The 22401-nt window shown below is 41.0% G+C and overlaps 1 protein-coding gene across 7 annotated transcripts in view; it reads left to right on the top strand.

Moving 5' to 3' along the window:
- Window positions 1-22401, top strand: part of ripor3 (RIPOR family member 3) — a 196006-nt gene that overhangs the window by 129778 nt on the left and 43827 nt on the right. For all 7 annotated transcript variants that reach the window (XM_063041464.1, XM_063041459.1, XM_063041458.1 and 4 more), the window contains 2 exons: window positions 18127-18256; window positions 18525-19187. In XM_063041464.1, coding sequence (XP_062897534.1) covers window positions 18127-18256; window positions 18525-19187 — 793 coding nt within the window. The remainder of the gene's footprint in view (window positions 1-18126; window positions 18257-18524; window positions 19188-22401) is intronic.

Raw genomic sequence — 22401 nt, 5'->3', positions numbered from 1 at the left:
CATCACCTTAATCGGGAGTGACAGGGAGCAGGGAAGTGGGTGGGAAATGTGCTTTACCTTCTCACAGGTGTCTCCACCACCATCATCATGTTTCAGCTATTCACAAAGTTCTCTCTGCACCATTCCTGAACACCAGACATTTCGCAAAACAGAGTAGAATGGCAGACAACACTTCAGCTATTTCCATGGCCACCTCTTTTTGTATTCTGGGATGTAGGTCATTGTCAGCTTTTAGTCCCATTACTTTTTCCAGCACTTTTTATTAAAACTAATACTAATTTCCTTTTCTTCCTCCTTTTCAGTTATTCCTTTGCATTTCCGCTTATCTCCCCTCTTCCTTGAACACAGACCATTTGTTTAATTGTGCTGACATTTACTTTTTCCAATTATAAATTAGGTCCATTCTCTCTTTAAAGGATCTGCTGTAAGTATATCTCACTAACCTTTTTCTTATTATAATCTCCTTTATGTTCCTTTTGCACATTACCCTGATGCTCTAACTTTAATCAGTCTGGCTGTCCGTTTGCACTGATTTCTCATCTGCTCCCAGTCCTCAGACTTGCTCTTCATTTTATTCTCCTTATTCTGACCTTCTGTTAGCCATGATTTTCCTTTTGTGTCTTTGTGCCGAAATAGAATATATAAATACAGTAGTTCATGTATTTTTCTTCACATTTTTGCATTGCCTATCCACTATCATGCCTTTCAAAGAAGCTTCCCATTCTAGTATAGCTAATTCACTCTTCATATGTTTCTTCTGTTTAGATTTAGGGACCTGCTTATGGATTAAACTGCTTCACTGTCCATCTTGGTGAAGAATTTTATTATTTTATGATCATTGAAAGATCCCACAAAACAAGATTATTAACTGCCTTGTCTTTACCTAGCACCCAGTCTGGGGTGGCTAGTTCCAAAGTTGGATTCTGGTCTAAAAAAAATCTCACACACATTCCAGGAAATTATCACCTATGATTGCTTAGTTAGATGTATCTCCAATTTCATGTTTAATGCTGCTCCACAGCACCCTCCCCCCCACCAATATACCCACTACTCTCTGCAGAGCAATCACCTCTTTCACATTCCCATTTGCCAATGATTCCATCATGTTCTCAGTCTCTTAATCCTAGCTCTCTCAATCATTCTCTTATTCTCACTTTGGGATTTCTTTTTTTACTACAATCTTTGCACGTTTGGATTCTTATCCACACCTCAAACCCTTCTTGCTGGATGACATCAGAAAGGGTTCACAACTTTCGCTATCTCCAAAGCGATCCTACCACTAAACATAGCAAACATATTTTTATCTACCCCTCCCCCAAACCCCGCTTTCCGTAGTTATCTCTCCCTCCACAATTCTCTTGTCCATTCATACCTTCCCACTAATCTCCCTCCTGGCACTGATTCCTGCACCTGTCCATAAACCTCCTCTCTCACGCCCATTCAGGGCCCCATACAGTCCTTCCAGGTGAGGCAACACTGAATCTGCTGGTCCTCTATTGTGCCCGATGCATCTCCTCTACACTGGTCATACCTGTCATAAATTAGGGGAGTGCTTCATTGAGCACCTCTGCTCCATCCACCAAAAGTGGAACTTCCCGGTGGCTAAACGTTTTAATTCTGATTCCCAAATGTTGACCTATGGTCTCCTCTTGTGCCAAGATGAGGCTACCCTCAGGATGGAGAAGCAAAACCTAACATTGCATCTGGGTAGCCTACAACCAGATGGCATGAATATCGATTTCTTCTTCTGGTAAAAAAAAATCCCTCCCCATTCCCTCTTCCTCTTTACCCCACTCTGGCCTTTTAACTCTTCTCACCTCTTTTACCTGCCTATCATTTCCCCCTAGGTCCCCTCCTCCTCCTTTTTCACCTATGGCCCACTCTCCTCTCCTATCAGGTTCATTCCTCTCCAGTCTTTTACCTTTCCATTCCAGCTGGCTTCAACTATCACCTTCTAGCTAGCCTCCTTCTGTTCCCTCCACCTTTTTATTCTTCCCCCTTCCTTTTCAGTCCTGAAGAAGGGTCTCGGCCTGAAACATCAATATTTACTCATTTCCATGGATACTGCCTGACCAGCTGAGTTACTCTAGCATTTTTTGTGTGTTGCAGTAGAGATATATGGCAGGAGATATACACACAGAAGAACTCACGATTGCAAACCTTTTCCATTTAGAGTTTACAAGGACACACACTCATATCTAGACATTACAAAATAATGGTGAAGTGAAATGTCCTCCCTACTATCTGCCATGGGAATTCACCTCCATCATACTGACAGCAGTCTACATTCACCCCCAGGCGGACGTGGAGTGTGCTCTGAACATACTGTATGCCAACATCAGTGAGCTTGAGACCACGTATCCGGAGGCTTTGCTCATTACAGCCGGGGACTTTAACCAGGCCAACCTCAGAAAGGCACTGCCAAAGTTATACCAACATGTCTCCTGCCCCACTAGAGGCCCGAATATACTTGACCATTGCTACACAGCAGTCAAGGATGCCTACCGTTCCGCCCCACAACCTCACTTTGGAAAATCGGACCATCAGGCCATACTCCTCCTCCTGGCTTACAAACAGAAACTGAAGCAAGAGGTCACGTGTCAAAAGTGGTGTCACGTTGGACGGAGGAAACGGATGAGGTCCTCCGTGACTGCTTTGAATCGGTGTACGTTAGTATTCAAGGACTCGGCAGCTAACCTCGATGAGTATGCCTCATCTGTCATGGACTTTATCTGGAAATGCACAGAGGATTGTGTGTCTCACAAGACGATCCAGGTATTCCCTAATCGGAAACCTTGGATGAATTATGAGGTCAAGTCCCTTTTGAAGGCTAGAGCTGCGGCTTTTAGGTCCGGGGATACCAGTCGCTACACGGAATCCAGGCGTGAACTCCGGAAAGCCATTAAGGGCGCCAAGAGGCAATATTGAGCCAAGTTGGAAGCCCAGGTTAACCAGAGGGATGCCGGTAGACTATGGCAGAGTCTAAATGAGATCACTGGGTGCAAAGAAAAGGCTGGGAATATCAATAACTGTGGTGCTTCTCTTCCTGACGAACTTAACGTATTCTACGCAAGATTTGAACAGAAGAGGAGCGTCCCGCTCCCTCTGGATGAACCGGACCTGGTGGCATCGAGATTCATCGTCACTGAGGAGGACGTTAGAAGGGCCTTCCCTGAAGATAAATCCAAGGAAGGCAACGGGCCCAGATGGCGTCCCAGGACAGGTTCACCGGGCCGTTGCAAGCGAGCTAGCTGGAGTGTTTGCTGACATCTTCAACTGCTCCTTGCTTCAGTCTAGGATCCCCTCATGTTTTAAGAAGGCAATGATAATCCCGGTGCCGAAGAAGAGCAAGGTAGCATGCCTGAATGACTATTGCCCTGTGGCTCTGACATCAATTGCTATGAAGTGCTTTGAGCGATTGGTTATGGCACACATCAACCACAGCCTACCGGTCAACCTCGATGCTTTGCAATTCGCCTACCAGAGCAACTGGTCAATGGCAGATGCCATATCTCTGGCCCTACATTCCTCCTTAGAACACCTGAAGAATAAAGACGCATATGTAAGGCTCCTTTTCATTGACTACATCTCTGCCTTTAATACCATCATTCCAAATAAACTGATTCCTAAGCTCCGGAACCTGGGCCTTAGCACTCAGATCTGCAGCTGGATCTTCAACTTCCTCACAGACAGGACCCAGGCTGTAAAAATAGGGGACAAGCTCTCCTCTACAATAACTCTGAGCACCGGTGCCCCACAAGGCTGTGTACTCAGCCCCCTGCTGTACTCACTGTACACCCATGATTGTGTAGCCAAGTTTCCATCAAACTCAATATATAAGTTTGCTGATGACACCACAATTGTAGGCCGTATCTCGGGTAATGATGAGTTTGAGTACAGAGAGGAAATTAAGAACCTGGTGGCATGGTGCGAAGACAATAACCTATCCCTCAACGTCAGCAAGACAAAGGAATTGGTTGTTGACTTCAGAAGGAGTAGTGGACCGCACGACCTCATTTACATCAGTGGTGCGCAAGTGGAACAGGTCAAAAGCTTTAAGTTCCTCGGGGTCAATATCACAAATGACCTGACTTGGTCCAACCAAGGAGAGTCCACTGCCAAGAAGGCCCACCAGCGCCTTTACTTCCTGAGAAAGCTAAAGAATTTTGGCCTCTTCCCTAAAACCCTCACTAATTTTTATAGATGCACCGTAGAAAGCATTCTTCTAGGGTGCATCACAACCTGGTATGGAAGTTGTCCTGTCCAAGACCAGAAGAAGCTGCAGAAGATCGTGAACACAGCCCAGCATATCACATAAACCAATCTTCCGTCCTTGGACTCACTTTACACCGCACACTGTCGGAGCAGTGCTGCCAGGATAATCAAGGACACGACCCACCCAGCCAACACATTTTTCATCCCTCTTCCCTCTGGGAGAAGGCTCAGGAGCTTGAAGACTCGTATGGCTAGATTTGGGAACAGCTTCTTTCCAACTGTGATAAGACTGCTGAACGGATCCTGACTCGGATCTGGGCCGTACCCTCCAAATATCTGGACCTGCCTCTCAGTTTTTTACACTACCTTACTTTCCCTTTTCTATTTTCTATTTATGATTTATAATTTAAATTTTTACTATTTACTGTCGATTTGTACTCCAGGGAGTGCAAAGTGCAGAATCAAGTATCGCTGTGACGATTGTACACTCTAGTATCAATTGTTTGGCGACAATAAAGTAAAGTAATGTCTATCAAGGCTGTGCCTCACTAAGACAGGCTTCACTTCAATTTATGACCAATTCTACCACCTATGGAGCTGTCCATAACTCCATAGATACTACCCTGAGCCTGTTTTTAGAGAACCAATAGTGAATCAAACTGACTTCCAGAGCAGAATTGTGTTTGATTGAGATTCTGTACATTTCAGTGATTGCATTTTCACTGCATCTCTCCACCTGCCCCTTATTCTCTCCCTCCCCACTCCCTCTTTTTTGTCTTTATATGTATCTCTATCTCTCTCCATTATCACCATCTTCTGCTCTCTCCTTCTCTTTCGCCCCCTTTTGTCACTGTCTTTCTTCTGTGTATCTGTCTAACTCTCTCCCTCTTGCTCTCAATGAATTTGTCCTGTTCTCATCCCACAGTAACCCTCTCTTTCAAAAGGTTGTTATGTGAAATTGAATACTCATCAAAACTAATGGTTTCAGTTCTGAACACTAAAAAATTATGCTGTCTTTACCCGAGTGGTTTAGAAGAACTGCTTGTCAAAACATTGGTTTTGAAGATTTTTCACTCAGTAGAGGCAGACGAAGCCATCAATAGTAAATGTATTCAAAGTTACATAACTTTAGATGAAGTCTACTCATCAGAATCAGGTTTATTATCACCGGCATGTGTGGTGAAATTTGTTAACTTAGCAGCAGCAGTTCAATGCAATACATGATATAGATCAATCAATCAATCAATCAATCACAATATACGCATATTGAATAGATTAAAAATCGTGCAAAAACAGAAATAATATATATTAAAAAGTGAGGTAGTATTCACGGGTTCGATGTCCATTTATGAATCGTATGGCAGAGGGGAAGAAGCTGTTCCTGAGTCGCTGAGTGTGTGCCTCTGTACCTCCTTCCTGATGGTAACAGTGAGAAAAGGGCATCCCTTAATAATGAATGCTGCTTTTCTGAGACTCCACTCCTTGAAGATGTCCTGGGTACTTTGTAGGCCCAAGATGGAGCTGACTAGATTTATAACCATCTGCAGCTTCTTTCGGTCCTGTGCAGTAGCCCACTCAACCCCAATACCAGACAATGATGTAGCCTGTCAGACTGCTCTCCACGTTACATCTGTAGAGTGTTTGAGTGTTTTTGTTGACATACCCAATGTCTTCAGACTCCTAATGAAATGTAGTCACTGTCTTGCCTTCTTTATAGCTGCATCGATATGTTGGGACCAGGTTAGATCCCCAGAGATCTTGACACCCAGGAACATGAAACTGCTCACTCTCTCTATTTCTGATTCCTCTATGAGTATTGGTATGTGTTCCTTCATCTTACCCTTCCTGAAGTCCACAATCAGCTTTTTTGTCTTACTGACGTTGAGTGCCAGGTTGTTGCTGTGACACCACTTCACTAGTTGGTATATCTCACTCCTGTACACTCTCTCATCTGAGATTCTACCACCAATGGTTGTATCATCAGCAATTTTATAGATGGTATTTGAGCTTTGCCTAGCCACACAGTCATGGGTATAAAGAGACTAGAGCAGTGGGCTAAGCACACACCCCTGAGATGCGCCAGTGTTAATCATCAGTGAGGAGGAGATAATGTCTGTAATCCACACAGATGGTGGTCTTCCGGTTAGGAAGTTGAGGATCCAAATGCAGAGGGAGGTACAGAGGCCCATGTTCTGTAACTTATCAATCAGAATGTTATGTGATGTTACAATGCTGCAGTTCCAAATGACTTGTTATCATATACTCAAACGTTTATATTTTGCTTATAGGGTAAGGGAGAACTATAGCCTAAAATATGAACGTAACTTTACATTATTACACATTAACTAACATCTACTGCTGTGGTAATTGCATGGCTGACTTGCATTGATTGATGGCTCTCATTTTTGATGTAATGACTAATTTTGATCATTAGGGATAGTGGTTACATCCTACAACCACACACCACACCTTTGATTTGTTTTTTTTTCTTTTGGAACTACTTAAACTTTTATTTCTCACTTCTAGCAGTTCTTGATCTTCATACCCCTCTGCTTGAACTTCCTAAAGGATTTATTTTTGATAGCTTTTATCATTATTGCTTTCATTTATAAATTGCAACATCTTAAAAAATTTTGCTTTGTGGCATCCTTTTCTTTCTTTCACCAATTTTCATCTTTATCTTCTTCTGCTTTCTTCTCAGTTCTTCTCCACTCTTTTCCCACTCACAGAGATTGATTTTATTGAGTTTCTCTTCTTTCTTTTCTCCTTAGCCTAACGTCTGATGACATATTTCCTCCTCGTCCCCTGTTTTCTGTTAAACTCCCCATAAATACAATGTACAATGGTGCTAATATATCAGTTCTTGGTCAAAATCATAACTGGGATTATTAATTACCATTTACACTTGGTTATCTGAGGCCAGTACGCTTGCTATCAAGTTGATTTCTGAAGTTACTGACATGAAATGCTGACTCTTTCTCACTCCATGGACACTGCTCAGCCTGTTAAGTATTTTCAATATCTCCAATATTTTTCTTTTGTTCTCTATCAGATTTAGGGGGTTATGCCAAATTAGTAGAAAGTCTACATTTTTTAAATTGGCCTTTGATTTATTTGGGTAATCTGTTTAAGCAAGAGGATCAATAACCCCCATAAATTCAAATTCCACTGGGAATGGGTCTGGAGCATGGTGTTCTTTTTGAGTTTAAAATGTGCTGTGAAGTTCCAGGAAGGTTGCTTGTGCTGACTAATTTCACACATGCTATTGATGAATTGTTCAGTGAGGTTAAAGTCACCTCTCATGGGAGAAAAGAAAATTTGGATCGACAGAAAAATCCACTTGGCTTTTCGCCTTTAGGACTGGGTTCCAAAGTACAATGACAGAGGCCTGATGGTTGTTCAACCTCCCTGTCAGGGTTTAAGAGCAGGGAAAAAGAAAGGAGCCTAAATAAATACATCTAAAAATTGATACAAAACCCTTAAGTTGCATTAGCTCTGTACAATGGAATCTGTGATTATGATACATATGGTTGGCAGATGTAACCATTGCTCTCTGCTGGAAGTGAAACCTGTGTGACCTCCATGAAATAAATGTTTTAGTACTTTGAGTCCATGTCATCTTGAGCGTGTTTATTTAGGCATCCCCTAAAACCAAATCATTTCAATGGGAGCTGAGTGTAGCCAGAATCAACTAATTTGGAACAGAACTGTATTCATGCTCTAATTCTGGAAGCAATATCCTTCATGTTTTCAGTCTCAAATGCACCGAAAAATTTAAAAGGTTTTTATATTAGACAAAGATTGCTTACTTTTCTGATTAACTCTTTTAATGGCCTTTGATTTTCCTGCAGCATAATTTTCAGGATACTAAATTTATGAGTTAGTTAATCCAGAAGACAGTCAGTAACTTACTCCCAGTCCTATGCCAATGTTAAAATAAAGTTGCCAAATTGCAGTGATTTATTTGCCAGGTTTTCCTGTGTGAAAATTTCATTTCTGTGCTCCGTTCATTTTAATTGCACATTTGAGATCTTGAAGTTACTAAATAATTTTTATTGTAATGGACTGGTATTTATTGTATATCTATAAAAGTGAATGTCTTGAAAATGTTTCCAACTGGGTTTCAGCTCAAATATGTCACATGAAAGTGATTTAATACTAAAATACTACATTGCATTTATGTCCATTCTATCCTCTGATATTTTGAATTTAACTTTAATAATTTCATTTTTATAAACCATTATGGTCTTGATTCTCTCTTCTTTCTTTACAAACCAAAGTTCTCCAGTCCTCTCACAAACACGAGGAAATCTGCAGATGCTGGAAATTCAAACAACACACGCAAGGTGCTGGTGGAACACAGAAGGCCACCAGCATCTTGTGTGTGTTTCCTCCACTCTTCTAATTATTTCCTTGTATATCGCTTTTCCCCTCCTTTGTTTCAACAGACTTTATCTTTTCTCTTAGATTCCAGAACACTTATTATGTTAATTGGACTGCAAAACATAAATTGCTGCTGTAAACAGCATTCTAAGAATTTGCATCAGTTTCTAGTTGTTGACTAATGATTTACCATGAAGGAATCGTATTTTGGTCACTGTATTTAGAAACATTCCAGACAAATAAAAAATGTTTACCCTGAAGTTGGGTATTTGTCATAAGATATTTACTCACGTCAGGGAAAATGAAGTGATAGTTATTTCTTTCCCTGCATTCTACAACAAAATTACCCAATGGAATGATATGTCCTAGACTTTACGCTTTGATCCATCTTTCAAACGTCACATAATTATACTTGGATGAATCCAAGACAAAGCAAGATAAAGAGCCAGGGCAAGAATTTACAAACAAATTGACCAGTATTTACATATTGGAAGAAAACAATAATGATGCTCTTGAATCAACGATTCTTTGCTTATTAGTTGAATCTAAGTGTTTAGGGCAAATGGAACTATATATTTCTATTAAAATAAATCTTGTCAGTCTATATTGCCTTTAAAGGTCAGTCTGAGGTATTGTTATCTCTAACTTGCAACGTGGTATACTGTCTTTATAAATATTGTAGAAACAACATTGCAGCTAGCAAACATTTATATACCTTTAAGTTTTTTTCATTCCCAGTATAAGAGTACTCCTTTTCCTAATTTGATATAGTTGCCCAGAGGAGTTTCAGATCAATATTGCCACCTTAAGGTAACATTTTGTTACAACAGTACTTCATGCACAAGTTTGTGAGTGGAAGTTTCATTTCAATCAGCATCATCACTTGGTAGTGCAATACTGTTATATGCATATGTAAAGAAAAGTAATATTGCCTAAGCATCAAAGAGTCAGAACACTTTGAGTTTTTTTCTTCAATAAAATAATACTGATTGAGATACTGAGTCTAATTAGTTAATGTTGAATTGATTTTGAATGAACAGAAGTAGGATTCTGGTATGGCAGCTATAAGGAACTGTTGGTGTGAATTCTTAGTTTGTATGGAGGACTTAAACATAAATATATTCAATCAAAAGTTAGAATATACCACTAATGTGCCAGCAAAAGAACCAGTCACAGGGTGGCAATCATACCAGTGCCCCAGAAGAGCTGTATGAGCTGCCTCAATGACTATCACCCAGTGGCTCTCACATTTACTGTGATGAAGTGCTTTTTGAGGTTGGTCGTGGCTAGAATCAACTCCTGCCTAAGTGAGGACCTGGACCCACTGCAATTTGTCCATCACCACAGTAAGTCTACAAAGGATGAAATCTCACTGGCTCTCCACTCGGCTGCGGATCACCTGGACAATAGCAATACCCATGGCAGGCTGCTGTTTATTGATTACATCTCAGTGCTCAACCCATTCATACTCTCAGTTCTAATCAACAAGTCCAAATCCTGGGCTTCTGCAACTGGATCCCTGACTTCCACACTGGGAGACCGCTGTAAGCGCAGAGCAGAAATAACATCTCTTCCTCGCTGACAATCAACACTGGCACATCTCAAGAATGTGGGCTTAGCCCACTGCTCTACTCGCTACACCCACAACTGTGTGGCTAGGAACAACTCAAATGCCATCCAACATTTGCCTGTGAAACAACTATTGTTGGCAGAAATTCAGATGGTGACAAGGAGGCATACAGGAGTGAGATAGATCAGCTGGTTGAGTGGTGTTGCAACAACATCCGTGCACTCAATGTCAGTAAGACCAAGGAACTGATTGTGGATCTCAGAAAGGGGAAGTTAAACAAACACATACCAGTCCTCATCAAGGGATTAGTAGTGGAAACAGTGAGCAAGTTCAAGTTCCCGGTTGTCAGAATCTCTGAGGATCTAACCTGGGCCCAACATATTGATGGAATTACAAAAAAGATATAACAGTGGCTATATCTCATTAAGAGTTTGAGGAGACTTGGTGTGTCACCAAAGACTCTCTCAAATTTCTACAGATGTACCATGGAGAGTTGTATCACTATCTGGTATGGAAAGGATATTACACAGGATAAGAAAAAGCTGCAGAAAGATGTATACTCAGCTAATTCCATCATGGGCACTAGCCTGCCAGCTTCAAGGACGTCAAAAGGTGACATCCATCATTAAGAAAACCCATCCCCCCAGGACATGCTCTCTTCTTATTGCTACATCAAGGAGGAGGTACAGAAGCCTGAAGATGCACACTCAACATTTCAGGAACAGCTTCTTCCCCTCTGCCATCAGGTCTCTGAATGGGCAATGAATACAACTTCAGTATTTTTTTTGTTATCCCTTTTTGCACTAATTACTGTATTTCATTTCAAAATGTTATATATCCTTCTTATTGTAATCTATAGTTATTTTATGTATTGCAATGTACTGCTGCCACAAAACAACATTTTTTATCACATGTGCCAGTGATATTAAAGCTGATTCTGATTCTGGGCTGTCTCGGATACAATTGTGCATTATTTTTTCTGTCCCGGAACAGGAAAAGATAACTTAAATTTCCATTCTGGTGTAAAAGCATAATGTAACAGTTTCATAGATTCATGTCAATCCAGTTCCTCAAATTCAAGATCCCAAATGCATTTTAAGTCCCAAGTAAGATCAGCAGAAGAGTATGCTTCTTCGGGGTCATTCAATATAATTATCGCCACAGATGTCATAGACTCCAACCTCTTTCAAGTCTACTATCCATTCACCCATCAAATGTGATTGAAAACTTCTCGAACTACTTTTCGCAATGGCTTTCTCTCCCAGCCATCTACCTTGCTCCCTGTATGCATACACATGATACCACCACAGTGGGCCTGATAGAGTACAGGAAAGAGATAAAGAGCTTAGCAGTAAGTGTGATGCCAACAAAACAAAAAAAAGTTCAGTCACTTAAGTGGGGTGGTGCACAATGCCTCTCTACATTTACAGTGCTGAAGCTGAGGGAGTTGAGAGCTTGGAGTTGCTGGGAGTAAACATCACCTATAGCCTTTTCTGGTCCAATAAATGTCACAGCCAAGGAAGCTCACCAATGGTTCAAGGTTCAAAGGTTTGTTTTATTATCAAAGTATACAACTCTGAATTTTTTCAATTCTCCGGGAGTCATGAAACCAAGAAAAAAAAAGAAAATAAGCAGAATCCACAACCCCCAAATCCCACCTCCCTGTAAAAAAAATGAACAAAAACAGAACAGGCACATCAACCTCCAAATCCATCCTACGCACAAAAACCGAGCAAACCAGATCAGGCACATCAACCCCCGAATTCCTCTTCCTGGACAGGAAAAACGAACAAAACATATGAAGCACATTGACCCACAAATCCCTCCTCCTGCACAAAAACTGAACAAAACGGATCAGGCATATCGACTCCCAAATCCCTCCTCTAGCACAAAAACTGAACAGAACGGATCAGACGTATTGACCCACAAATCCCTCCTCCTGCACAAAAACTGAACAAAACAGATCAGACGTATTGACCCACATATCCCTGCTCCTGCACAAAAACTGAACTATCGACTCCCAAATCCCTCCTCTAGCACAAAAACTGAACAAAACGGATCAGACGTATTGACCCACATATCCCTCCTCCTGCACAAAAACTGAACAAAACAGATCAGACGTATTGACCCACATATCCCTGCTCCTGAACAAAAACTGAACAAAACAGATCAGACGTATTGACCCACATATCCCTGCTCCTGCACAAAAACTGAACAAAATGGATTAGGCATATCGACCCCCAAATCCCTCCTCTAGCACAAAATCCAAAGACAGATCAAGCACATTGACCCCAAATCCCTCTCCCTGCGCAAAAAATCGAGAAGATTGCGTGAAAAACCTGCTGATTATAAAAACTATAAAACTGTAAACAAGATTTTGTAGTCCAAGTCCACATACAAAACAGAGAAAAAACCTGGGCAACAGAGGGCAGGCTCTCTCCTCTCTGGTAGCATAGCAGAGTAATCAAAAGACAGGCTGCCAGTGCTCACCCTCTGCACTCGCTTCGATGCTTCAATCGTCCTCGTCGCTTTAGTCAGTGAACAATGGAAACTTTAATTGGCGAAATGGAACCAAAGGTCAGCTTGCGCCCCGTCCTGCAGCTTGCCCACCACGAGATTCACGCACACTGTCTCTGTCTCTTGGGGACTGCATAGTGCTGGAATACCCAAATGATCTCCAAACTTCTGCAAACAAGAGAAAATCTGCAGACGTTAGAAATCTGAGCAACACACATAAAATGCTGGAGGAACTCAGCAGGCCAGGCAGCATCTATGGGAAAAAAGCACAGTCAATGTTTTGGGCTGAAACTCTTTGACAGGACTGAAGAGAAATCTGCTCCTCAGCCATTTTTCTCCAATCCTACCGAAGGGTTTTGGCCCTAAATGTCGCCTGTACTTTTTTCCAAACTTCGGCACTCACTTCAATGTTTCAATCACCCTGATCACTTTAATCAGTAAACAATAGAAACTATAATCGGCGAAATGGTGTCAAACATTGGCTCGTGCACCATCCTGCAGCCTTCTGCCACAAGGTTCGCTCATGCTACCTCTGCCTCCCGGAATCTCGGAGACTGCAGACCGCTGAAGCACCCAAACGATATCCAAACAACAAAATATAGTCTCCAACAGTTCTAGAAGAACAACCAAGAAGAGAAACAAACGTAAAAAACATAAAGGAAATGAAAAAACTGTTTCCGTGATCTATCCAAGAGATGCCGCCCAAAGGAGCATTGTATGCAGGCGCCATCTTGACTGGAATGTATCTATTTCCTAATGAAGCTTACGAAATTTGGCACGTCTTTGTCGACACTCACTAATTTTAATTGATGCATCATTCATCTATCCAGATGCATCGCAACTTGGTATGGCAACTACTCTGCCCTTGACTAGAAGAAACACAGCTCAGTGCATCACAGAAACCATTCTCTCTTCCACGAACTCTGTCTATACTTCTTGTTGCCACAGTAAAGCAGCCAGCATAATCAAAGACTACACCTGCCCCGGACATTCTTCCTTCTCCCCTCTCCCATTGAGCAAATGATACAAAAGCCTGAAAGTATGAATCCCCAGGCTCAAAGACAACTTCTGCCTCGCTATTCCAAGACTATTAAATGGTTCCTTAGTATGGTAAGATGCATTCTGGACCTCATAATTTACCTTGTTATGATCTTGCACCTTAATGTCTATCTGCACTGCACTTTCTCTGTAGCTGTTGCACACTCGCTGCATTCTGTTGTTGTTCTACTTTGTACTACCCCAACGCACTATGTAATAATTGAATCTGTTTGAACGGAACGCAAGACAGCCTCTTTACTGTACCTCGGTACATGTGACAATAACCAACCAATTCCAATTCCAATCTAATTTCAAGCCAAGCATTATTGGTCACCCAGTATTGCACTGACTGGAGCCATCTAGTTAGGTGCATGCATATATTAATGTTCCATTTTGTTGCAGCAAATCAAAATCTGCCTTCAGATTTGAATTAGATTTTCCTTACTTGGGGAATATGCTTTTGAGGCACCTGCAGGATTTTTAAGCATTTCGTAACTTTATAGACTTTCATTATCTATTTATCTAGCATTTGTTGTTCATTGTCTTATTTTGTGGTCATTCATATCCAAGAAAAAGTCAATGTGGTATATATATATATATATCTGCTGATATATTACTACTGATAAGTAATCTTTGACAAACAATGTGAAAAGTAGCGGCCCTAATACTTGATGCCTGAGGAACACCGCTAGTCACTGGCAGCCAACCAGAAAAAGGCTCCCTTTATTCTCACTTGCTGTCTCCTGCCTGTCAGCCATTCCTCATTCCATGCCAGTATATTTCCTGTAACACCATAGGATTTTATCTTGTTAGGCAGCCTCATGAGAGGCACTTTTGCAAATGCCTTCTGAAAATCTAAATAAATGACATCCACCAGCTCTCCTTTGTCCTCCCCGCTTGTTACTTCCTCAAAGAATTCTAACAAGATTTGTCAGGCACTACTGATAAGTAATTCTTTCTGTTACATTGCAGATAAGCAATCTCACTAGGAAATAAGATTGTAAGGTTCAGCTGTAAACTTTGCCCATCCTTTTCAACTCCCTTCACTAAACAGTTCATTTTGATAACTGGAGACAGTGGTAAACAGTTGTGGTCATTTTAAGATTATTCTAAAATCATCTTAATAACATAAGGCGAACTTTATATGTTGAAATCAATGATATTTTTAAAAAATGTTAATATTACCTTCTATCTAAACTTTTTCATTTTGAAATATCTTTTTAATGTCATAACCTAATTTTTAATAATTGCACCTCTCGTGTGCTGTTTCAAATGGTGATCAGAGGCTCTACTATTTCCTAGCAGTAGGTAGTTATCAACAAATATGATAATGCATGTTTTACATGAACTAATTATGACACTCAGAGGAAGTGCTTACTAATTTTAGTTGTTCTCTCAAAGTTTAATCACAGGGAAACACATTGTCTACTGGAGATGCAGCTTGCTTTCTGGTTTCTATTTGTGGTCTTTAAACAGCTGGGGTGAGATGAACAAGAAGGGTCCAATTTCAACTGAATTTCAACTTCATCAGAGCCTCAAAATGGGTTGCGGGAGGAAAAGGGCTACAGTTTGGTCAACGGTTACCACCGATACGAGCCTATATGGACGATATAACAATACTGGCAACATCTGTCCCCTGCACCAAGAGACTTCTGGAAAAGCTTCATCAAAATATCACAGGGGTGAGGATGAAGATCAAGCCCAGCAAGTGCGGAAGCATCTCCATTGTCAAAGGTCGTCATGGATAAAAGAATTTATATTGATGGAACACCTGTCCCAACTGTTTTAGAAATGCCAGTGAAGCCTTGGGCCGATGGTATGATGCTAAGCTCAAGGACACTGAGCAGTTTAAACAACTCAAGAAAGATACCATCATGTACGTAGCTCACATCAGTAAGACCTTGCTGCCAGGAAAACTCTAGCTGTGGTACTTCCAGTTCAGCATACTCCCAAGACTCATGTGACCTTTAACAGTGTATGAAATCCCCATCAGCAAGGTTGAAAAGCTCGAAAGAGTGATCAGCGCACATGTAGAACAGTGGCTTGGACTTCCACGATGCTTAAGTCCTGTAGGACTGTACGGGAACGGCAAATTGGAATTACCAATTGCAAGTCTTTGGAAGAATTCAAATGCACCAAAGCAAGGTTGGTCATGTTCCTCACTGAATCTGAAGATACTGTTACTCGAACAGCGGCCCCCTTGTGTGGCAACGGGGAGGAAGTGGACACCATCTGAAGCCGTTCAGAGTGCTAAGTCTGCTCTTCGCTTCAAGGATGTGGTTGGCCAAATCCAACATGGGACAGCCGGTCTCGCTCCCGTCCCAAAAACTCCTCAATGGCACAAGGCAACATCAGTGCAGAAGAGACGGCTCGTGGTGGATGAGTTGAGAAGACAGGAGGAGGCTGAGCGAAACACCAGGGCCGAGCAGGGCCAAGGGACTAATTGGGAGAGCCTGGAAAAGAGGAAACTTAGCTGGCGTGACATCTGGGAGGTGGAGGGATCTCGGCTAAGTTTTGTCATCAGAGCCACTTATGACTTCCTACCCACACCCCAGAACCTGAACCAGTGGTGGGGAGAAGACCCCGCTTGCTCCCTTTGTCAAGCACCTGGATTACTAAGGCACATTTTAACAGGATGCACCATGAGCCTCACCCGGGGCGGTACACTTGGCAGCATAACCAAGTTCTCATACAGCTGGCATCAATCTTGGAACAGACGTGAATCACCACAAATGCTCTCCCACAAACATCGGCAGGAAATGTCCACATCACACGCTTTGTACCAGCAGGCCAACCTCCAGAGTACCATACAACATCAAAAGATGTAAGCATTCTGCGGGTTGCTCGGGATTGGAAAATGGACGTGGACTTGGAAAAAAAGCTTGTGTTTCCCCTAGACATCGCGGCTACAACACTCCAGCCAGACATGGTCCTGTGGTCCACAACAGCCAAGCTGGCATTTGTTGTGGAATTGACAGTACCATGGGAAGATGGTGTCGAAGAAGCTTATGAGAGGAAAAAGACCAAGTACTCTGAACTGGCAACTGAAGCTGCCCAAAATGGCTGGAACACCAAGATTTTCCCTGTAGAAGTGGGATGCAGGGGATTCGTTGCTACATCTACGACCAATCTATTGAAGGAGATGGGGGTGAGGGGTCACTCCCTCCAACAAGCAATCAAGTCCTTGTCGAAAGCAGCAATTGGATTTGGATTAAAAGGAAAGACAACAACTGGGCTGCAAATTGAAGACAGGAGGGTATGGAACTGAGAGGGATGTATCTGGGATGCCAGGTAGCACCGTTGAGCCCTCTGGAGACGTTGTGGGCTTATCAACGAACATCAAGGTCATTGATGACGTACCTACCCTCCCTCCTTGTCACCACTCCAAGCCCACTGCCAACATCGAGAGTGCCGACTTACCATAGGGATTGAAACATCAAGTCCTAGTAGCTGTACTACAACCTTTAAATCTATTCCCTATCCCTGCACTGCTTCTACTGTAGGCTTTAATTGGGAGCTGTGCTGCATACATGTCATGTACTGATAGAAGTAGTGGTTGGGGTGATGCTATTACAGCTCATTAGGTTAGGTAAGGGCTAATCAGGATGGTGGGTTACTGGGGCAACATGGCTTAAAGGGCCAGAAGGCCCTTCTCTGGACTGTATCACTAAATAAAATAAATATCAATAAAATGTCAAACTGGAGCAGATTATTCATGAATTTGATGCATTTTTCAGTGAGCTAATAAAATAAATCTTTAACATGTTAATACAGTTATTTCTTCATGAATGAATTGAAAGTTCCAAACTGTTGTACGTCTTATACCACACAATGGAACAGACCCAAAATCAGATGAGAAACAAAATCTCATTTTGGAGGTGTATCCTCTATATTTTCACACTTCCTGCATTTAGGAACGCACTTAAGGTCTTATATTGTTTGCAATATGAAACATCCCTTAAGGAATAATAAAGAAGCTCATGCTTGCTGTTCATATTTGTGAATATAATGTTACATTCTTCTGTAAAACTCTGCCATATGGTAAAGATTACCTAGTCTGTTGTAAAGGGCTGTGGAGGACAAGTCATTGCAACAAGTTATTTAAGGCAGAGATTGACTAATTCTTTATTGGTAAGGGGACTAAGGGGTTAAGGGTTACAGAGAGAAGGCAGGAGAATGAGTTTGATAAACAAAATCAGCCATGATTGATTGGAAAAGCATATACGATGAGCTGAATGCCTAATTCTGCTCCTATATCTTATGACCTATCTAAATGAACAAATGCAGAAAAAATATAATCTGACGTAATGTAGTGTTTTGTTTCCAGACATATTCAGAAACTATGTTGGGGTTTTATTTATTTACTGTTTTTAATTTTACTTTTACTCATTACTTCACCATAGTCCATTTGATGCTGATGAGATATCAGTAACATCTGGCTCAGTATCCAAATTCTCTTGGCCAAGTCGTAAAGGCTCTGTGTACAACTGGACACCTCCCAGCACCCCCAGCTTCAAGGACAAGTACTTCTCTGTAAGTATCACTACAAGGATATTTTATTGTAGTTCACTTCTCTAACCTTTGGCAGTCAGAATGGAAAATTAAAATTAATCCAAAAAGGAAATGGATGCCAGGTGTTGACTTTTAAATGTAGATTCTATTATCATAGGTTTTTATCAAATTGACAAGCTGAAAAGAATCTTTATAGTAAATATATACATCTCAGTAATAACTTTGTTGTATCTTAATACTTTCATTATGAATGGATGTATTAATTTTCTGTTTTCTATTCTGTTGCAAGAGAAACATTGGACAAGAGGACAAACTGCCTACATTACATCAGGAAACAAAAGGAACTTTCATTTTTAATCACTCAGGAAATTGCTTCCACAATACACATTTGTCATCTGTGCCTGAAAATGAAAAATTTTATAATTATGCAAATATAGATAAACAAGGAGCCAGTGACAATAGGCATGATTCATTAGCTTTCCAAGAAGCACACAGGGAATTCTCCCAAAGCTTCCAGGATGGTCTTTTTACAGAAAAAACTCTGCAATCAACACATGCAGAACCAAAACCTCCTGATCAAAGGGAGTTTCAGAATGATTCACTACAAGCCAGACGATTTCAAAGTTGTTCAGCTTTGACAGAATCCATTTTTCACGTAGGACCACAGCCGAGGTTTCAGTGGCCCACTGAGAAACCTGCTGGACAGGAGTCAACTTATCGAGTCTGGAGCACAGAACCTACAGATCTATTCAGTTCACAGAGATCAACGACATCCTGTAAACACAAAAAAAACACTTCAGTCTGTTCTGAAAATTCCAAGACAGATTACATTTCGGTAGATATTGGAATCATCCTTCAAGAAATATTGATTACTCTAAGGGCAGATCACAGAAACCACAAAGAATTACAAAATCTAGAGCGACAGGTTCTGCACTTAGGAGATATTCTTAAGGTAGAGTGATTAAAACAAGTATTTTAATAACAAGTTCAAATATTGGGGCCAGTATTTCAGGAAAACGTGCATCCGAAAAGATATATTTAGATTAAATAAATACAAAATGGTAATCTTTTTAAACATGAAAGCGTAAACAGCCACTGGTACAAAATTGGAGTGAAGGGTTAGGTTGATCTTAGAGTAAGTTAAAGGGTCGGCACAGCATCATGGGCTGAAGGGCCTGTACTCCGCTGTAGTGTTTGATGTTCTGTGTTATGTGAAATTAAGTCATCGACCAATTAGGAACAGAAAGTTCTGAGAAATCAGAAATTTGAATATAGTTTTCAAGATTTTGTTTCCATGCCTTGAAATTTGAGAAGTGAACAGAATGAGATAAAATAAAACACACTCAAATTATTTCAATCTGTAAGAATGTCATTGTGAGGAAGTGGTGGACAACTATGACAGAAGAGTCAGAAATATCAAATCACTTGGGTATTATGGTGCAACAGACAAGATTTCTAAATGATTGGAGACCAAAGATACTTGCATCTCCCAGTAATTTAATGGCCTGATTTGTCCAGAATTCAATATTATGGTAGTGATTTCTGTCAATAAGTAAATTAATATTTCTTGATGATAATGTGCTTTGGTCAGTGTATATGGATTCATTTCTGCTCTGTAAATGCCTATGTTATACAGGCCAAAGTTGAAACCAAAGTAATCTACTTCTAAAGCAATTTAGTAAGTATGATTTTATTTTCCTCCAAGTGTTACCTTCATCTCTGAGTTATAAAGAAAAACAATATTCTCATGAGCTCGCAGTGAAAAGGTATATATTTTAATATATTAAGCATAAACTTGGAAGGTTTTCACTTATTCTCTCGCGTTTACATTCTAAAGCATCCCACTCTTGGTCTTTTATAACCATCAGGATTTGTGACAAAACAATGTTATTTGTTCATGAGTACCCAGCTGTAATTCTCTAATCAATTCATTTGTTTGTTGGCATCCATCTGTCTCGAAGGACAACGGGTGATGATGATTATCATCACAAGTCTGAGTGGAAAGTATGGAGATCCTGAGATGCCTAGTCATCAAGATCCCCCTCTCGGCCTCGCCAGTGTAGTCCAAAGGAAAGCTTATGAAGCAATACGTTTGGCACCAGCTTAGCTGCAGGGGCTGCTGGAAGGATGTTTAATGATTTTCTGTCTGGGTTTACTCCCATTGTCTCTCCTGAGGCTGCCCACAAGGCAGTAGGGCTATTTACCCATAGCTGGGTTCTAATCAATTATGGCAGCTCTAAACTTAAATCTGTTGAATGGTATTTAACTTAGCTTGCAAGTGCTTGGGATTTTTTATTTTATGTTCTTTAACCATTTAATATTTTGCAGATACTGTAAAGAGATAATCTAACTTACTTTAAGCATATTTTATTGTCAAATCTGAGTTTTATTTAATGAAAAACAACTGAAAGGATGGAAATACTCAGCAGATCAGAGTCAGGTTTATTATTACTTACATGATAAAGCATTCAAAAATCTGATAGTGGAGGCAGTGAAGTTGTTTCGAAATCATTTAGTGTGAGTCTTCATGCTTGTGTATCTCTTCCCTGATGGTAGAAAAGAGAAAGGGCATGTACTGAATGGTAAGGCTTCTTAACCTGTTCTTCTGCTCCAGGACATCTGGCCTGACTCAGTGTACCAAATTATAAATGTTCTGCCAGGTTCTAAATGAAGTAATTCTCAGACTGGGATTCCTTGTCTCTGATCAGGTCTCTCCCTACTTTGTTGCACTCGTTTGTACCTAGCAAGATCCCATGGAAACAAGGTTAGCCTTTAGGTGTGCCCCTAATTTAAGGCTCTTTGCCGAAAATGAAAATTGGTCCGATAACGAGCATCACACTTATTATGTTTTTTGAGGAATGTTTGAGATCACTGATTTCTACAGGAAAAAATGCAAACATTGACAGGTAATACAGAAATTCTGGCAGGAAATTATATTGTCAATACAGCCAATAGGTGAACATTGTATAAATATTAAATTCTTGTATTTTCAATATTATACATAGTCATAGTCATAGTCTATTGATCCTGGGGGAAATTGGTTTTCATTACAGTTGCACCATAAATAATTAAATAGTAATAAAACCATAAATAGTTAAATAGTAATATGTAAATTATGCCAGGAAATAAGTCCAGGACCAACCTATTGGCTCAGGGTGTCTGACCCTCCAAGGGAGGAGTTGTAAAGTTTGACGGCCACAGGCAGGAATGACTTCCTATGACGCTCTGTGTTGCATCTCGGTGGAATGAGTCTCTGGCTGAATGTACTCCTGTGCCCACCCAGTACATTATGTAGTGGATGGGAGACATTGTCCAAGATGGCATGCAACTTGGACAGCATCCTCTTTTCGGACACCGCCGTCAGGGAGTCCAGTTCCATCCCTACAACATCACTGGCCTTACGAATGTATTTAGGAAACATATTAATGGTTTAATTATTGACTGTCAATGTTATCCTTGTCTCCAATGATCAGCTCCTTAGTAAGGCAGAAATATTGTCAAAAGTCTGAGAAAAATACAAATACAAATTTGGTATCAAGTACTTTCTGGTCATTAATACTTTGCACTATTTCACCTTCGCTACCTTTATCTTGATTCTTCCTTAAAGACCATTTTATTTATTACATGCAATATGTTTTCCAAACTACGTTACAATTCTTACTCTAATTTGAGTATTTTATACTCTGAACTTATTGAGGGCCTCCGTTGATGAGGGTTGGCCATAGCTGTTGCATCCCAGCTGTCTACATGATATGCAAGCCAGAGCAGTGCTACATGGAGAGCAAGTTGCTGTCCACACAGCTGGCTCCCCCTCTCCACGCAGCTGATGAATCTAAAGGAACAGCAGAGACTGATACAATTTGGCACCAGTGGCATGGCAGGTATTACCAGTCAGTATTGAATTCAACGTAGGACTGCCTTAGAGACTCCAGCTCCAGGTTTTTCCTCGGGGTTTACACACAACGTCTTCCCCGTGAGTGGGTACAGCTTCAAAGCAGTGGAGGTTTGAGATCAGAGCTTTCCTTCTCCTAGATGAGCTGCCAACCACGGCTGACAAGCTCCATTTGCCTGAAGTGATAAGTTTTAAGGTGACGCCCCTTCTCCTGTCAGTAGAAACGGTTCCGCCAGGATTAGTTGCTCAGCCATATGCAAAGGTCAGGAGCTGT

This window comes from Mobula hypostoma, chromosome 2, assembly GCF_963921235.1.
Source record: "Mobula hypostoma chromosome 2, sMobHyp1.1, whole genome shotgun sequence".
Taxonomy (NCBI): domain Eukaryota; kingdom Metazoa; phylum Chordata; class Chondrichthyes; order Myliobatiformes; family Myliobatidae; genus Mobula; species Mobula hypostoma.
The sequence above is the reverse complement of the archived record's forward strand: the minus strand, read 5'-3'. Positions and strand labels throughout refer to the sequence as shown.